The 18,559-nt window shown below is 39.9% G+C and overlaps 1 protein-coding gene across 5 annotated transcripts in view; it reads right to left on the bottom strand.

Moving 5' to 3' along the window:
• Nucleotides 1-18,559, bottom strand: part of Arid1b (AT-rich interaction domain 1B) — a 397,185-nt gene that overhangs the window by 95,060 nt on the left and 283,566 nt on the right. For all 5 annotated transcript variants that reach the window (XM_077802067.1, XM_077802070.1, XM_026393857.2 and 2 more), the window contains exon 5: nt 17,736-17,979. In XM_077802067.1, the coding sequence (XP_077658193.1) occupies nt 17,736-17,979 (244 nt within the window). The remainder of the gene's footprint in view (nt 1-17,735; nt 17,980-18,559) is intronic.

The raw sequence follows: 18,559 nt of genomic DNA on the forward strand, positions 1-18,559 counted from the left end.
ATGGCAGACACTACTTGATTTAATTTTAGTGCCAGAAATACATTCCCCTACCTGCCACAGACTCACTGGTGATCTTCTGGAGGATGTATTTCTCATGTCCTGATAACCTCGCTGTAGGAGCCATATACATTCTCTCTATGGGCTGCATTTCAAATTACTCCCTTAATTTTTGAAACATGAAGGACTGGTGAGGAGCATTTCTGATAAAGGGTAATTCTGATTTTGTTAGGCAGTGGCACTGGTGGGCTGCACGGAGGACTCCACTCTGTGGAAATCACTGACTGCCTCATCTACCTCAGTAGCAAATCAGCAGCTCTGCAATACAAGCAGCCAAGATTTCACTCGGCATTTCTTTAAATATCTGCATGTCTCGTGATGTGAACGAAAAACGTAACGTGTCTTGATAATCCGTTGTCAAATATCCTATGCTTTTCATTTACTTATACAAGTTTGAAAGTCAACAAATTATTTTGATACAGCATTCTTTTGTCCTGTGTCTTCTATTTCATTTTGCTTTAAGAAATGAAAATAAAATCTCCTATGCTCAGAATCAGGAAGCTCTTGACTAACACCACTTCCGATATGCTTCAAAGCAACACTGAAAATAGAAAGTCTTCTCAGGCTTCAGCTTAGCGGTTAGAGCTACCTGCTCGCCTGCAGAGTGTGGGTGTGTACTTAGTCGGTGTGTGCCTGAGTGCCCCATGTGTTTTAAACAGATTTTCACTCTTGCTGGGGCATGGGGGGTGGGGAGTGGCTGTGACGGGCTGTCAACACAGATCTTTATTGTGAGCTAATCCAACTTCCAATGAGAATAGTGCAAAAATAAGAAAGCAACATTCTGCCCCTGCCTCTGCCCTCCAAGATGGCATTCCCAGATTCAAGAAGCCAAGCCTGTGTCTGGGGAGATAATCCCCTCCATGTCATAGGGCTCAAAAGTCCATTTTGTTCTGAAAATAGAGAGAACTCAGTACTCCAGAGGCAGACCTGACATGTGTACACCTGAGCCAATAAGAAGAAACTTCTGATTTCCCAACCTTGACAGTTCCCCACATGCCTTTATTAGAAACCCATGCACACCTTCTTGATGAAGCTTTAACTATTCTCCCTACTGTGGTCTGAGCTTTGAGTGTATTTATATAAAACTCTGACAAGAGTACAAGATTGATTTATTACAAAGGCCTATCACTTAACAAGTAAAATCAAAGTGAATCTGATGCAGTCTAAGAATTATGCCCCACCAGAAGTCCTACAAATGTGATTTCTTCCTGCCAATTAACAAGAGAAACTTTTGACAGTCCATCATGATTCATCTAGCTTACCAGATTCAAACCGGAAATTTCCCCAGTATCTCCTTTCCTTTGATTAACTTAAATATACTAAAATTATATAATGTCATTTCATGGAAGTCAGTCAGCAGTCTGAGTAATGGATAACCATTAGAGCCCTTCCCAAGTAGATACCTTCCAAAAGAGAACTTAAGGCACAGAAACTAAAAAGGCCTCATAAGGCACATGACAAGGCAATGAGAGTGCACAAGGCCAAACACAGACTTCTGAACTTCAATGTCCAGGTCATTACAAGCTCCCAAGCAAAGGAAGTTCAATAGAAAAATAATCTACTAAATGAGAATCCAGACAGGAGTAAACAGAGCAAAAAACCAAAATGAAAGGAAACCTCAAACATATATCTATACTAATGCTGAATGTTAACAGTCTCAACTCCCCAGTTAAAAGATACAGGTTATCAGAATGGATCAAAAATTAGAATCCAGGGCTGGGGCTGTGGCTCAGTAGTAGAACACTTGCCTCACATGTGTGAGGTGCAGGGTTCAATTCTCAGCACTGCATATAAATAAATGAATAAAATAAAGGTCTACCAACAACAAAAGATTTTTTAAAAAATTTAACTTCAACTATATGCTGTTTACAGAGACTCATAGGCAAAGACATCCATAGGCTGAAGGCAAAAGGATGGGAAAAAATAGTCCATGCATATGGACCAAAAAAACAAGCATGGATAGCTATACTCATATCTCACAAAGCATATTTCAAGTTAGAATTAAACATAAGAGAAAAAATGGACGGCTACTACATCCTAGTAAAGGAAACAATCCAACAAGAAGATTTAATGATAGTAAACATGTATGCTCCAAATGTCAATACCCCCAATTACATGGAAAAAAATGTTCCATGACGTTAAATCTGACACAGACCCCAACACAATAATACTGGGTGATTTCAATATACCCTTATCACCAACAGACAGGTCATCAAAACAAAAACAATAAAGTATCTCCAACCTAAGCAACACTATAAATCAAATGGACCTAATGGACATCTACAGAACATTCCAACCCCAAACAGCTGAATTTACCTGTTTCTCAGCTGCACACTGAACTTTTTCCAAAAGAGAACATATTCTAGGCCACAAAACAAATCTTCGAAAATGAAAACAACAACAACAACAACAACAACAACAAAACACATGATACAATCCTATGTATCCCATTAGATCTTAATGAAATGAAGCAAGAAATCAACAGCAAGGAAAATTATATAAACCACATAAACACATGGAGATTGAACAATATTATCTTTAATGAAGAATGGATCAAAGAAGAACTAAGAATAGAAATCAAGAAATTCTTAGGAAAAAAATTGAGAACAGAGATACAATGTATCAAATGTATCAAACAAGCAGTGGCTAAGAGAAAAATTTATAGCACTGAGTGCCTACACAAAAAATTAGAGATTCCAAATAAATAAGCTTATGCTTCATCAAGGCCTTAGGAAAAGAACTAACCAACTCTAAAACCAGTAAAAGACAGGAAAGAATTAAGATTAGAGCAGAAATCAATGAAATTGAGAATAAGAAAACAATACACAGGATAAATGCAACATAGAGTTGGTTCTTTGAAAAGTTAAATAAGATAGACAAACCCTTAGCCAAACTAGCCAAAAGAAAGTGAAAAGGTGCAAATCACCAAGATCAGAGATTAAAAAGGAGCTATCACTACAGACCCGTCTAAAATCCAGAGGATCATCAGACTGATTTTGAAAATTTCTACTCCAATAAACTGGAAGATCTAGAAGACAGTTGTTTTATGTTTTTGATGTGCTTTTGAATGTGGTTTGCTAATATTTTATTAAGGATTTTTGTATCTCTGTTCATCAGTGCGATCATGTGTAGCTAATAAAAAAAAATACCAAATAATAAATGGGCAAAAGAACTAAACAGAGATTTCTCAAAAGAAGAAACACAAATGGCCAACAAATACATGAAAAAAATGTTCAAAATCTTTAGCAATCAGGAAAATGCAAATCAAAACCACACTCAGGGGCTGGGGATGTGGCTCAAGCAGTAGTGCACTCGCCTGGCCTGTGTGGGGTGCTGGGTTCGATCCTCAGCACCATATAAAAATAAAGATGTTGTGTCCACTGAAAACTAAAAAATAAATATTTTTTTTTTTTTTAAAAAACCACACTCAGATTTTATCTCCAGTCAGAATGGCAATGATCAAAATTACAAACAGTTAATAAAAGCTGGAGAGGTCCTGGGGGAAAAGGTTCACGTGTACATTATTGGTGGGACTGTAGATTAGTAAATCAATAGAAATCAGCATGGAGATTCCTCAAAAAATTAGGAATAGAACTACCATGATCCAGGCTATCCCACTCCTTGGTATTTTCCCAAATGAGCTAAAATTGGCTGTGATACAGTTAAATTATGGAATCAACCAGATGCCTGTCAACAGAGGAACGAAATAAGAAATCATGGTGTGTGTGTGTGTGTGTAAAACAGAGTTCTATTCAGCCATAAAACAATAATATTACAGCATTTGCTGGTAAATGGATGGAAATGGACTAAGTGAAAAAAGCCAAACTAAGAAACTCAAAGATTTTCTCTCATATGCAGAAGCTAGAGTAAAATAAAGGCAAGGATAAGATAACATAAAGAACCAATCAAATATAAATTAATAGATGAGCAACAGGAAATGTAGTAGGGTAGAGGAAGGAGAATGGGTGGGGGAGGGAAAAGAGAGAGGGAAAAGAGGGGATCATGAACTGAAATGAATCCCATGCATGTATGAATTTGTCAGGATGAGCCCAGCTACCATGTATAACTATAAAGCTCTAATAATAATAAAGAAAAAGGTAAACCAGAGTTTGAACACATTTATATACAGTAGATTCTCAGCATTAAAATGTAACATTTTTAGTCTGCTAAGTACTCTGGGGTATGGGACAAGGGTGACTTTTGGTTTTACTGTGTGGCCTGACTTTCATTTTCTTTTCTCTCTTTTTTTCCTGCAGTGCCAATGACTGAACCCAGGGCCTCATGTGCTAAGGCAAGGTTGAGGTCCACTTCCAATGCTGTCCAGCCACTGTTGACTGGCACATTCAGTGTGGCTGGGTGTGGCTGGCCACTCTGCACACCAGCTCTATTCAGTTTACATATTCTTTCCTCCCAGTAATTCTAGTAAAAGTAATAAAAACTTTCTTTCTAGAAAAACCAGCCATTAAATAAAAAACAAAACTTTAAGGAAAGTTTATCAACTTTACGTGTGAAAACAGGAAGACCAAATAAGTCATAGGAACAAACATGTGACTGGGCTGAAAGCAGAAGCCATTTCTATTTTGGGGAATCTTGAGGATCTGGGAGGGATCCCCCTTGTGAATGTCAAAGATGCCCCGACCTGCATGAACTATCATAGCAAACATTTGGCATTCTCATCAAAAGAAACCTTTTTCCATAGCTTTATAGCTCCGGTTCACAATCAAAGGTCTTTGGGTTTGGAAACATCCACTTGTGGTGAGGGGCGCCCGTGTGTTTTGACATGATATTGCTTGTCCAGGAAGTCTAGATCCGTAGCACCCTTTGTCTATGTAAAACATGGTGGGTTCTGAACCTGACTCACACAGAGCACCAGACAGAAAATGCAGCACAGCTTCCTGCTGAGTCTGTGTTAATCCCTGCTTTGATGTAAGGTAAAAGGCAGGGAGGGAAACCAAACAGAGCAGGCAGTTTGTATTTCTCTCACCAGGACAAATTAATAAAAACAAAACCTAATTTTTCCCTTCTCTTACCCATTCTTATTCCTCCTCAATATTTTTCCTCTAAGATTCTTTTTTTTTTTGTTTTGTTTGAGAAGCTTAATATTTGGCTGCCTTCTGAAGAAACGGGTATAGTGACAGATGAAAGACTTGTATTCATCGTATAATTCAGAATAAGGGAAAAAAATCGACTGCTGTGCATTTAAGATTCTAACAACCTTGCAATTTTGTATAGTCGTTTCCCCCACCCGTTCTTTTGAAGAAATCTGCTTTTATTCTGTTAATAACTAACCACAGTTGCAGCAGCATGGATCCGATTAGCAGTTCTTATGATACAAAGGGGAGAAGAAAAAAAGCTGTGAACAGGGTTGCCAATTTGTCCACCTGGGCCCCCAGGAGAAAGATTAGCTGAGCGCCTGCCTGCTTCCTTTCTTCCACTTGATGGCTGCTCTGTACTGCCGGATGGAGACGGGCCTTTGCAAAGCCCAGTCACTTTCTTCCTTTTATTTAAAAGTTTCACTTGCCACCATCCTTTGTCACAAATTTCTTATTCTAGATGCCAACATTTTACCACAACTCGGCCTGTAAACATGGTTAGCTATGAAAGTGCCACACACCAATGCTCATGCCTTTGGAGTCATTTTGCTTTCACTGAGGATACATCCTAAGACTCATGGGTATACCCTGCAGGGAGAAGGAAGGTGGTGCATGTGGTGGGTCAACAGGAATCTTTATGCTGTTTCCGGATGTGAGAGGAGGGAAGAAAGGATTTGCAGTTTGGGGAAAAAATGGGATTTGAGCAAAAAAGCACAGGATATATAAAATTGGGACCCAGGGATAAAAGCAGTAGTATTACTGGGCAACATAGTTTCTGTATGTTTAGATACAAAACTGTCAATTTATTGACATAAAATAATATACTACTTCCAAAAAGCTTTAAAAACCTCACTTTGTACTTATGCTGAATAATGAGAGCTTATTTTTGTGGTAAGATTTAAAAGTTTGAAACTCTTAGTAAAAAAAAAAAAAAAAAATTCTTTTAAAAGTAAAGAGACAAAGGGGCTGGGGTTGTGGCTCAGCAGTAGAGCATTCGCATAGCATGTGCGAGGCCCTGGGTTCGATCCTCAGCACCACATAAAAATAAATAAAATAAAGGTATTGTGTCCAACTATAACTAAAAAATAAATATTAAAAAAAAGTAAAGAGACAAAAAGCTAAAGTACTAGAAAAACACAAGGTTTCGGCACACCGTGTCCAGGATCTGAAAGATCCGGCTGACACTTCATTATTTACATTTAAAGGCACCAATAAGCATCTGTTTCACTCACTCTGACATCACGTTCACAGCATGGCATGAATTCAGGTGTTTCAGTAAGTGCATTTTTAAGAGGATGGAACCAGACTGACCGGCAACCAAACTCTTCAACAGCAGGGATCTCAGGAGGCACTAGCTAGTATGGAGGTACCCACCTGTGCTCTCAGGGACATGCCTCTTAGGAGCACATGATGGGCAGAGCCAGCACCTAATCAGGGCAGAGCCCAGGTCACCTGCATCTTCTGATACTGGGGACCATTCCAAGTGTTTCTAAGAAACACTTCCCATGTGTTTGTCACTGATTCTTTCGCTTTAAATTTTAACAATATTCAGCAAGTACACTTTTGAAATGATCATTTTCACAAGAATTTTCTTCCACTTGCCACTTAGAAATACCTGGAGTAGATTCTTAAATCCAATTGCCTATTCAAAATTCCCCTGAAGATATTTAACAAGAACCTCAAGTATGACAGAGCCAAAACCGAACTCTGGACTCCCCCTTCAAGCACTTTCTCTGTTGTCCAAAATACAGGAACTGATGGCAAAATACAGGAACTGATGGCGTAGGATCCCCCAAGGGTCCTACACTGGCCTCCAGGATGCCTTTGTCCCTTATAGTGAACTGCTCGTCGTGGCCAGAATGATCCTTTAAAACCTTGATTGAATCAGGCCATTCCCTGCCTGCTCAATCTGCCAGGTTTCCCATTACAATCACAAACTCCTGTGCACTAGTTCCCCCTTATGCACGGGGAATCCATTCCAAGACCCTTAGTGGATCCTGAAACTACAGGTAATACCAAACCCCTATATATGTTATGTTTTTCCTTACATATCAATATCTATGACAATTTTATTCACAAATTGGGTAAAGCAAGAGATTGACAAAAAATAATAATTGAAAATAGAACAGTTGTCACTATATAATCTAGTAATAAAGTTACAGAACTATGGTTTCTCCTTCTCTCTCAAAAAGTTTTGTTTTGAGAGGGCACATGTTCTTCTCTCCGACCTGCCTCACTGCCATGTAGTACCAGAGGCGATCTGCACTTCCATGTTTTCCGTCCTGGTGGCTGGCTCCCTGGCACTTCTGTGAGTGGAGGTTCTCCTGGGCATCATTCCCTAGAAAAGCCCAGTTTCATCACAACAGAGACCTGCTTTGGATGGCATCCTTCTACTTAGTCAACTTCAATTTGCCAGAAATGCAACAGGAGCTTCTTCACCAGCCAATGCAGCTTCTCCAGTGGTTTCAATATTTTTCAGTCCAAACCTATTCTTCCATCTGTGCCACTGTCCCTTCCTTGAAGTGCAAGGTCTGGGCTGCTGGTTCCAGGCAATCCCTTGCTGAAATATTTGCACAGGCTCAGTGCTTCCTGGCTCTCAGTGCTTTTCTTCTTCACTATTTCATGACAGAAGATTAATTTCTTCCACACATCTTTAGCAACCTCAATGTATGATTTTTTTTTGTCCTTCTGTAGGAAGTTGAGATCTTTCACCTTTTCACTTAAAGGAAGTAGTTTACAGCTCCTCTTTGGCATATCCAAATTGCCAGCCTTGCTACTCTTACATTTCAGGGCTACTATTAAATACAACGATAATTCAGGTTCTGAGTGGGATGGAGCCAGATAGTGAGAGAGTTCACCATGCTGCGCAGAATGCTGCAATTCAGCTCATGAACTGTTCGATTCTGGGATTTTTCCATCTATCATTTTCAGATCACAGGTAACTGAAACCTCAGAAAGCAAAACTGTATCACCAGGCCCTGGGTGATGCTCTAGTGTAACTGGCCACCAGCTCTGCCCCGTCCCCTTCACACTTTGCACAGCCTCACTGCCTCCCTGTGTGTTCCCACAGCAGGCTCCAGAGAGGTGGAGCCTGCCCTTCCTGATGGCTCTTCTTTGCCTGCCACCACTTCCTTAATCACTAACTTGCTCCTGCCCTTCCTTCTCTTCTCTTGTTCAGATATCAATTTCAAGAGACACGGTTCCTATTCACTATCTAGAGAAGCAACATGACCTTTTACCTGACAATAAAGTGTAGACTAATTTTGTATAATCCCTGTCTTTCCCAATAGAATTTAAAAAGGTCCTTCACATTAATGTTCAGTGCATTTTCCCCAGTTCCTAGATATGTGACTGCAGTACTTTGTTGAACTAATGAATGAAACAAGAGAATGTTAAATTAAGAAAGGAAGGAAAAATGAGCAATCGGGTTGGTTGGTGTTAGTTGGCCTTCAGCAGGGTATCACCTAATGTACCAATAACAAAAGTAAACATATTTCTTTCCTAAAACCATTCAATTGAAGTAATGTATTTGGAATCTTCAGCAAGGTCACACTCTTGGCATTCAGCTATATGTATTTAATGTCATTTGCAAGTACAAACTCCTGTGTCACTTTCTGTTTAGAAGGGAAAATATCAACATTAACAATTCCTGGTTATATCATTTATAAACATGAAGATCTGGATTATTAAAGATTAATGCATTTTAGGATTGGTGTCGGCATACTGTTTGTCTCTTGCCGAAACCAATTCTGTTCTTCATTAGTCAATGACAACCCACATCACCCTGTTATGGAAGAGAAATCAAAGGTGCAAGTGTGTGAATTGAGAATAAGTGATGAAACTGATTAGTAAGAGACTTAGCGGCTATAATCAATCAACACATCATAATAATCCTGGCTTCAGGGTTATCAGAAGACAGGGAAATAAACATAACACTCTATAAAATGGTTTCAATTCTTCTGCAACAGTGACCTATTCCCTTTTAGGAAACACAGCAATATATTAAAAGTTTAGAAACATCTTGGCCACAAGCACTACATTTTACCATTTTCCAAAACATAGACTAAAAGGTTTTCGAAACTTTTTCCTTGTAAGCTGAAATTAGTTTATAAAAGCTTTGAAGCCCTCCACTCTGAGTCGTCAGGACAGCAGGCCTGTGTCAACAGTCTTTCCACTGAGGCAGCACACTGCTGATTCAAGGAACAAGAAGACTAGGTTGAGCACACGTTTGTAACAGCGACAGTCTTTGCCAGAAATGAAAACCAACAGTGAACAAAGTATCTGAAGTGCCTCTTCAGAGAACAAGGCAAAGAAGCACTGGAGATGTGGCTGGACTACTGGGTCAACCAAGAAAATGCGTGGGTCGCTGCTGGGATGACACAGCAAGAGACAAGTGCACAGCGCCACCCTAGATGGAGGCACCCCTGCAGCTTCACACACAGCCCAGAGCAAGTAGGGAAGGTGATAAGAGGGCTTTACAGGAACAACATAGCTTATTTTTAATTAAGACGGAAAGAGAAGCCAAGAGGGAATGTGCATTTTGAAGAATTTCTAATGTTCTCTTATTTCTGAGTATAGAAGAAACAGGTGAGGAAAGGCTTGATTTGAAATCTACTGGAATGGATGAATTGAAAAGACCTGGGCTTTTGGAGCAGAAGTCATCCTCCCTCAATCCGGGATGCTTGGTTTGGGTAGCAAGTGCCACCTCAAGGAGGGGAGCTCAGGACATGGGTGGCTGCTTGCCAGGCTCGGTCAGGGCAGACTGCCTCCCTGCACCGACCCCCCAGCTCCCCACAACTGCAGGTAGGGCTTTTGTGCCAGGGTCAGAGTCTCAGAACCAGCATCTTGGTCGGAATTTTTATATAGCATACTCAAGGGGAGGGCTGTGCCTCACACTGCCAGCAGCAAGCCCCACAGAGCTGCACTTCATCTCTCCAAGACAAAATAGACAAAATATATCACTGCTTTCTTAACTGCTGCTAAGCATCATTTGGAAAGGATTGGAAATTACTGTTTTGTATAACACAAATATTTTACATTGTAAGGGGAAAAAATACTGGCTAAGTTCTCTTTGGTTTGTAGAACTGCTGAATTGATGTTTTCTATGCTGCCACAGATTAAAAACATGGATATATCAATGGCATTTTGTGTTTTAAAAATGTTGTTGTTGTTTTTTGCCTGTTCAGTTTGCCAATAAGCGGCATGGATCTTCCTTGAAACAAGCTGCGGCAAGATTTCCACCTCCAGAGGGGCCAGAAGGAGCATGTGATAGATGTTCTAAAAGAGGACTATCAGGCACTGTGACTGTGCAGACACCCCGTAATCAGAGCAAAGCTTCTTCAGAGTCTATTAATATTGTTCTGAAAGGACACTGCCTTAGAATGATTTACATATAGAAATGTAAATCATTACCTCTGAGTTTTATTAAGTAAGGATAAATTAAAAAGTGGAAAATTTATTTATTTAGGATGTTTTAGGCTTGAGCCTAAAATAAGATTTTAAAATACAGGGAGAATGGATTAAATGAAAGAGAGACACTGGGTTGCATCCTCTGTTGTGCATTTTATAGAAACTAATCTTGACAAATTACACCAGGAACTATCATTTCCTCTCACTAAAATCCTTCCTGTTCACTCTGGCCCATGACTAACTCTTAACTGCAATTCATTTTTCTCTTTCCCATTACAGTAGCCTTCCAGAATCTGCTTGTCTGAATGTCAAATTAAGCAAGAAAATTAGCTTTTTGACCAGAATATCTTGTTGTTTGTATTTGCAGTGACATCAGCTCATACAGCAATCTCCTTGGCTCCCACTGGGCGGGTGGGGCAGGCTCAGAATGAATCCACCAGAGTGCTGCTTGAGGAGGTACTTTCCAGATTTAGTTCAACACAAACAACCCTTTTTGGAACACACGTTTTCAGTGTCTAAGCTTTTCTTTGAGGGGTGCAAATTCATCGTGCTGGGTAGTAGGCTGGATGCATATCTCACTAACTAGGAAAGGACAAACGGAGCTTTGGAGGAGGGGCTTAAAAATGAAGGAACTGAGGCTTCATGAAAATATAAGGGCCATATCTGGCTACATTGTGGACAGGCTCTTAACATCTGGGAGCCTTTTCAAAAAGCAGTGAGTGACTGCAGGCACTTGCCAGGCAGGAATCTGTATTAGTGAAGGGGCACAGAGTGTCCCCAGGGCTGGAGATGTGGCACATGCAGCTGCTGAGGGAAAAGGAGAGCTTGTTGAGACAGGTACACATGGAGAAGGGGCCTCTAAAGAGATGAGTAAAAGATTCTTTCAACCTAGCCTGACTTTCAAGATCTGTGAGCTCCCAAACCACCTTGACTAGCCCCTCTCATTCAGCCACAATTAGTTTTGGGGGCAGGGTGGGGGGGGGAGGAATGAATGGTAAGCTACCTCAAACAGCAAAGCATATAGTAAAGCTCAGAAAACTTAAAAAGAGGAGATTTTGTCTTTATATTTGATGCAACTCTATTCTGTTTCTGTCTCTGATGACTAGGGAGATGTGTATTTGGTATCTAGTACTATGTAAGAAGAATGGATGTAAAACCAATGTCCATTTGGCAGGGTCCTAATGTAACCACCTAATTTTATGTTTTTGGTCCTATTACAAAGTGGCCTACAGTTAGACAGAAGTGATTTAACTCCACCTAAAAATGGACTTGGTATACATGTCAAATGCCAAATACAAACAACAAAAAACTTCAGAAATTTGTATTTACTACCCTTAGATCTTCATTAACAAAACCAATGAATTATCACCAGTAGTCTAAACATTTAAGGTTTTGTCAAGCTATGAACAGTTGACATCTGCTACCGTGCACATACCACCTCTGTGAAATACACGCTCTATGTTCACCCTTCTTAATATTTGACATGGTTGCTGAGTATAGCACATGCAGGAAAAAGCTGACAAAAGCCTTTGACCAGTAAAATAAAAATTTAAAAAAACCTTCAACTTATTTACATTTTTTCTTTGTTAGTAAACTGGACTGGTTGGCTCAGGAGGCAAGACAAATAAAGTGAACACCCACAGAATCTTCTGGCAACTGCATTGCATTCTGACGTTGTGCGGAGTCAGCTGCCCTGACGTACTGGGGGAATGAGGCCTAGTGTAAGACCTATCCAACATGTTCAAAACCCTGTAGGTTTTTCTCTTTAAACCAAAATACACAACCGTAGGATGTAACCCAAGACTCAGAGTAAGTACAATGTGACGAGATCATTTATTAGAGGAATGTTTAATATCAGACATTTCAGAATTAACTGCACCTGACATAAGGTTTGCTTAATTAAGTGTATACACAGCACACTACCAATGAGGAAAATGGAGATATTTCATTTCTGTCTCCAAATATAAATACATCGCTATGAAGGGAGAGAAATGAAGAGAGAATAAGTAAAAAACACGACAATCTGTATTAGCACAGGGAGAGGGAATACGTATAGTTTCTTTCTCCCTCAAAGCTAGTTTAGATTAAACAATCAGGGCTGAATTCTTTACTTTCCATCTATAGAAACCTGCAATCCTAGAGCCCAGTTCAAAGGGAGAGAATCCATGTGGATAGTAACCACAGGGAATCTCCATGTTGCTTTTTAAAAGAAAGAAGGAAGGAAAAAGCCCACTGAAGAAGGGATGTGGCAGGGCCAGTGCCTCCCATGCCCCCTGGCAGCAGCTGTTCCCAGGCTGCTCACCAGGGCTGCGAGGCAGCATGATCAGGGGGCAAACTGCAGTGGGTGGAGCAACGGTTTCACAGACAAAAATCATAATCAGCCAAATGGGATGCTTTACTGGTCTTTGTTTATCCACCTTTGTGATACTTCTCATTAGCTGTCAATTTCATTTACGAGGGCAGAGATGGAGAAAAATGATTGCTCTCTTTAACAAATGCTAGGAAAGCAATACTAGACCCCCCACAACATTTTGGCTTTACCTTATCCCAGCTCTCAGCTACACAACAGCTGTGCATTTTACAAGGAGAGACTGAATGAGCCAGTCTGTGACTCAGGGAGAGGCAGCATCAAGATACAGCAAGAGGTAAGGAGAGTGAAGCAAGGTCAGAAAAAACAAGTCAGTGCTGGAGATGAGAGGAAGGAGAGGAACAAAAGCAAGCAAAACCTACACACAGAAAGTAAAGGAACATCCCACAAAATCATGGCATTTACAGGTAAATGGATGGAGTTGGAGAAAAAACCCAAATGCCAAATGTTTTCTCTGATATAAGGAGGCTGATTCATAGTGGACGACTTGGGAGGGGGATGTGGGAGGAATAGACGAACTCTAGATAGGGCAGAGGGGTGGGAGGGGAAGGGGGCGCCTGGGGGTAGGAAAGATGGTGGAATGAGATGGACATCATTACTTTAAGTACTATATGAAGACACTCATGGTGTGAACATACTTTGCATACAACCAGGGTTATGAAAAATTGTGCTCTATATGTGTAATATGAATTGTAATGCATTCCGCTGTCATATATAACAAATTAGAATAAAAAATTTTAAAATTAAAAAAAAAAAAGAAAAGAAAGGGACAGTCCAATTGCACGTATAGCAGCAGTTTGAGAGCCCTGCTCTGGAAGGCCACGGAATCTTGACAGGACACTGCACTTCACCAGTTCCGACTCAAAGCCAAAGGAAGGAGGCTACATATTATCTTAGCATCTAATGTACAGATCAGCAAAATTTAAAAACAAGGGCTAGAGATGGGGAAAGAAGATGATACAAGGGCCCAATTTTTCAGTAAATAAAGGTGTGTTTACATTTAATTAGAAGTAAATAAAAAACAAAAACCAAATATCAACTTTCTGATCAACCCAAAGTGTGCCTTATTGCCAATGACCAAATTCACAAAAACACATAACATAATGTAAGTTGACTAACTCAACACCTCCCAGAGAATAAGGATGTGAATTTTAGGGAAATGTAATTTTTCACAAGTGTGTGTGCATATGGGAGATGGTATACAGACTAGGTAGGTAAAAATGGATTGAGAAACCTGTAATTTTTTCAACAAAATCTGTTAGGATTTTTAAACAAATCCCACTAAAATAGCACCATAACTTTTTTCATAAACACCTATCAAAGACTTAGTTTTGACTGTCCTTAGGCTTAGCTGTGGGAACAAAGAGAGGAGAAATAGGACATCTGGATTCAAGCCATGGACTATCCCCCCAAAAAGGGGATAGAGCGCCCTTTTCTGAGTTATAGAGGAGCAGGGAACCCAAGGGTTCCCTGCTCCTCTATAACTCAAAAAAGGGCACTCCATCCCAGGAGAGCAGGCTGGCTGTCAACCCTGTGTTGCTGCACAGGAAGCAGCAAGTGCCAGTGTGTGCTGGCCCTGAGTAGGACACTGCTCAGAGCTAACTGATATCATCTCTAAAAAGACAAAAAAGAGGGAGAAATAATCCAGGATTCTGAACTGCACCTAATGTTAAACTTTGCTAACCTGACGGCCCATCATACAGAAATCAACTTGCCTATGGCCTGAGTGAAGCAAGGGTTTCTGTCCCACAAAATTTTTATGTGTAGAAATAGTGGCAAAAATTCTGTTAATCTCAGGGATACAATCTTTTTATCTTTATTTTCTCAGTCCCAACCCTCAAGAAGAGCAGCTGTGACCTTTTTTTTTAAGTAAGAAGAAAAATAGATTCAACTTTGTGAAAATGTATTATGCAGTTTTATGGCTAGCAGTCCAGCTGAACAATCTCGGTAATCAGAGCTAACCATAACTTGAAACTTCATACGCACCTTGTGAACACTATTGGATAAAGAATCAGGGACTTGCTGCAAAAACCAATCGCACTGCTCTGGATGGTAATTACAAATGGATAAGTCTCCAGGTCTCAGCTTGAATAAGAACAATAACTGATGGAAACGACAATAATCAATAGGCATTAAGTGCTCACCAGGTCCTACATGTAGCATGTACCTGTCTTACATGTATATTATCTTTACAGATGCAGAAACTGAGGCTCAGGGAAGCTTAGAAGCTTGCCAAGTTTACTCAGCAAGTGGCTTGACGATAAGGAGGAGGGTTTAGCTGTTATGAAAGCCCATTCATCTAGCTCAAAAGTTCACTGCAATTCCATCTGGGAGGAAGGTGAACAAATGCCAAAATTGTCCATCAGACTTTTTAAGAGGCTCTTCCCTTTAGAACAATTCTAAGGTTAAGAAATGTTCTCTTTGTCATGTTTTATATGCTTGATCATATATGCACCTTCACACTTAGGAAAGAGTCAAGATTTACTTCAAGAGTATGTCAGTCACTAAGGGCAGGTACAGTGGTGCAGGCCTGTATTCCCAGTGACTCAGGGAGGTGAGGCAGGAGGATTGCAAGCTTGAGACCAGCCTTCACAACTTAGCTACACACTGTCTCAAAAAATAAAAAGGACTAGGGATGTAATAAAAAGGACTAGGGATGTAATAAAAAGGACTAGCTCAGTGGTAGAGCACCACTAGATTCAATCCCCAGTTTCACAAAGAACCAAACAAACAAAGTATCACTAAGAAAGGTGAAGCTTTTGCTGCCTAATTTCTTCCCTGTACTAAATATCAGTGAAAAGTTCAATCAACCAACACAGAACTCGGATGAAGCACAGCTAAGATGGGCACTGCTGATACAAGTTTAAAAAACAAGCTCTCTGCTTTCAAAAACATTTTCAAGAAAGATGACAGTTTTCGAATACAAAAGGAATTGGCAGGGAGAAATGAATAGGAATACTGGTATTCCCCTCCATGGCCACACCTGCAGCTACTGGGGAGCATGGACAGCAACTGTGCCGGTACGTGATCAATGACCAACTCTTACCCTCCAAAACACACAGCACTGGACTTGACGACCAGTTCCTCTCCTCTGTGTGCATGACCTAACAACCTAATGCCTGACCATCCAGGACCACAGGCCCAATGTGAGCTTTTCTCTTAAGGTATGTGCTCTACACTACATCAAAACCCAGTCACTGAAAACAAAGGCTCAGAAATTTCCACCTGGAAAGATAAATGTACGTAAAAACATCTTCAGATTGTCAAATACACATGTCAGGTATAAATATTCTTTATACCTCAGAAAAGTCTGTATTTAGATTAGTTATTAATTCAGAATAAAGGAGTGAGCTCTTTTTGGAGAAATACAACACTTGATATATGATTTTCCAACATTTAGATGACACCCCTCAAATACCAATCTGAAAAAAAAAAATCTGAACAGCAAAGATTGCCTTAGAAATTCTGAAGTAGGGAGTATTCAGAGTTAACACTCTTAACAATAAGTAGTCCATGTCTTATTGTAAACACTAGGAGGATAAGCAAATATTCTTGAAGGAAAGGTAACATTAAAATGCCTTAAAACTATGGCCATGATCAAATTATGGATGAATCTTAGAAACTTAACCATTAGCCAAAAAGTAAGACAAAGCAGACTACATATGGTGTGACTGGAAGCAGTATTTTCTGATTTTCCCAGGGCCTTCTTAATTTGTGCTTGTAGTTCTACTGTAATTATTGACAACATGACATTAAATAAATAGTATATATTTCTACAAAGAAATTTATCAAATAAAACTAACTCCATATACTCTGAATGCTTGTAATAAAATTCTACAAAAACAAAACAAAACAAAAAGTGATAAAAAAAATCTAGAAGTGGAGGAAAGGAACAGAGTTTGAGACAGGGATGGGACATACAGGTAAGATGTAACAGCACCAGTGACACCAATACTCAAACTGGACGGTGGACTCATGAATATTCATGATGGTCATGATTCACAATTAGCAAGTTATCTATGTTACATATATACACTATAATAAATATACAAGTATTCCATAATAAACATTTTATGAAAATACAAAATCAAATATAAATGAGACTTTATTAGCAATTCAATACCCATTCTGATACGTAGTTCAATCAAAGTGCTTTCTGACATATCCGTACTATGTTAGCAAAAGTTGCACAAAAAAAAAAACTTACACATAATTTAATAAGAAACAAAAGCTAGTTGCTTGGTGGGTTTAAATGTATGACATTTGATATAAGAAAGCTGGATCAGAGATGAAGCTATTGAAAAATAAATATTCAAATAAATAATTCATTCCAAGAACATCACTGAGTGTGTTCTGGCACTGGTCAGCGTGTGAATATGAGCAGACATGAGGAATTACAAACCCTAAAAACATTTGAGAAATAACCGTTGAGGTATACTTTGAAGAGGACAATGGAAAAACCAAGGCCAATGCTCATGAATAACCACACAGTGCACTTACCAGTAGAGGATCTTATTTAACAAAGCATTACAGAGTAAATGCTCAGAGATCAGTTTTGTGTTTCTGGCAAACTGAAAATATCAAAGTATCTGGTATTTTCTAAATGGGTGGTAGGTGGTAGACTCATTTGCTGAGACTCTTTAGGAATTGGGACTATGGTATTCTTCTTTGAGAATGCAGCTACATTCCTAAACGCATGGTGCCATCACTGGGGGATAATAAAACAAGTCATGGAGTGTGAGTGCCACCGTCGAATGTTAGAGCTGTTGTTTAACAGAGAAAAACAGTGACAATTAAGAAGGTGATACCTGGAATACTTGCAGGAGAAATTGGGCCAGATCTCGACTGGTTGCTTCCTACAGGAGAGCCAACAGGAGAAGGTGATGGCCCCCCAGGGATGCTGGAGAGATGGGGAGATGCATGTGGAGAGAAAGGTGACTGAGCTGGGTTGCTCTGGTCGCCCTGGCTGCTTGTGGACCCCGACGCGCTGACCGCGGAGCTCAGGGTTGCTTCCGTTCCCGTGGGGAGGTCATCAATGGAGCCAGACAGGTCCTAACAAAGAAAGAAAAGCATGTATTTATAGGGTAACACACTGAACCAATATCCAACTGACATACTACATGAAAATCATAACAATGTCCCCTTCAGAGCAAAATTTTCTTTTCTAAATTAACGCCCAATTCAGAGTATGGCCACTTTTTATTAGAAGATATTAATGAGTTCCCTCCTGGGATGAACCCATGAGAGTCAGCATCTCCTAAAAAAATGAGGAAAGCTGTATCTCTCTTCATAAAACCATCCTCTTTGTTTTCTTTTCTGCTGCCATGCCAAGTCCATCAGGCCCAAGCAAGGTGCCGTGCGGATACCATGGATGGGTGACTTACCATAGGAATGGAGTACCTGGCTCTAACATGAGGGCTTCCATAAGCTGAGCAACCACAGGATTTGGGTCCCTTTGTTTAGAATCAACATTATAGACTAAATTTCAAACTAGGACGTTGTAATGTAGTAATAGTCTTTTTTTGGGGGGGGTACCAGGAATTGAACCCAGTGGCACTTAACCATTGAGTCGCATTCCCAGTCCTTTTAAAAAACATTTTATTCGACACAGGGCCTTGCTAAGTTGCTGAGG

The sequence above is a fragment of the Urocitellus parryii genome, chromosome 8 (assembly GCF_045843805.1).
Source record: "Urocitellus parryii isolate mUroPar1 chromosome 8, mUroPar1.hap1, whole genome shotgun sequence".
Classification (NCBI taxonomy): Eukaryota; Metazoa; Chordata; class Mammalia; order Rodentia; family Sciuridae; genus Urocitellus; species Urocitellus parryii.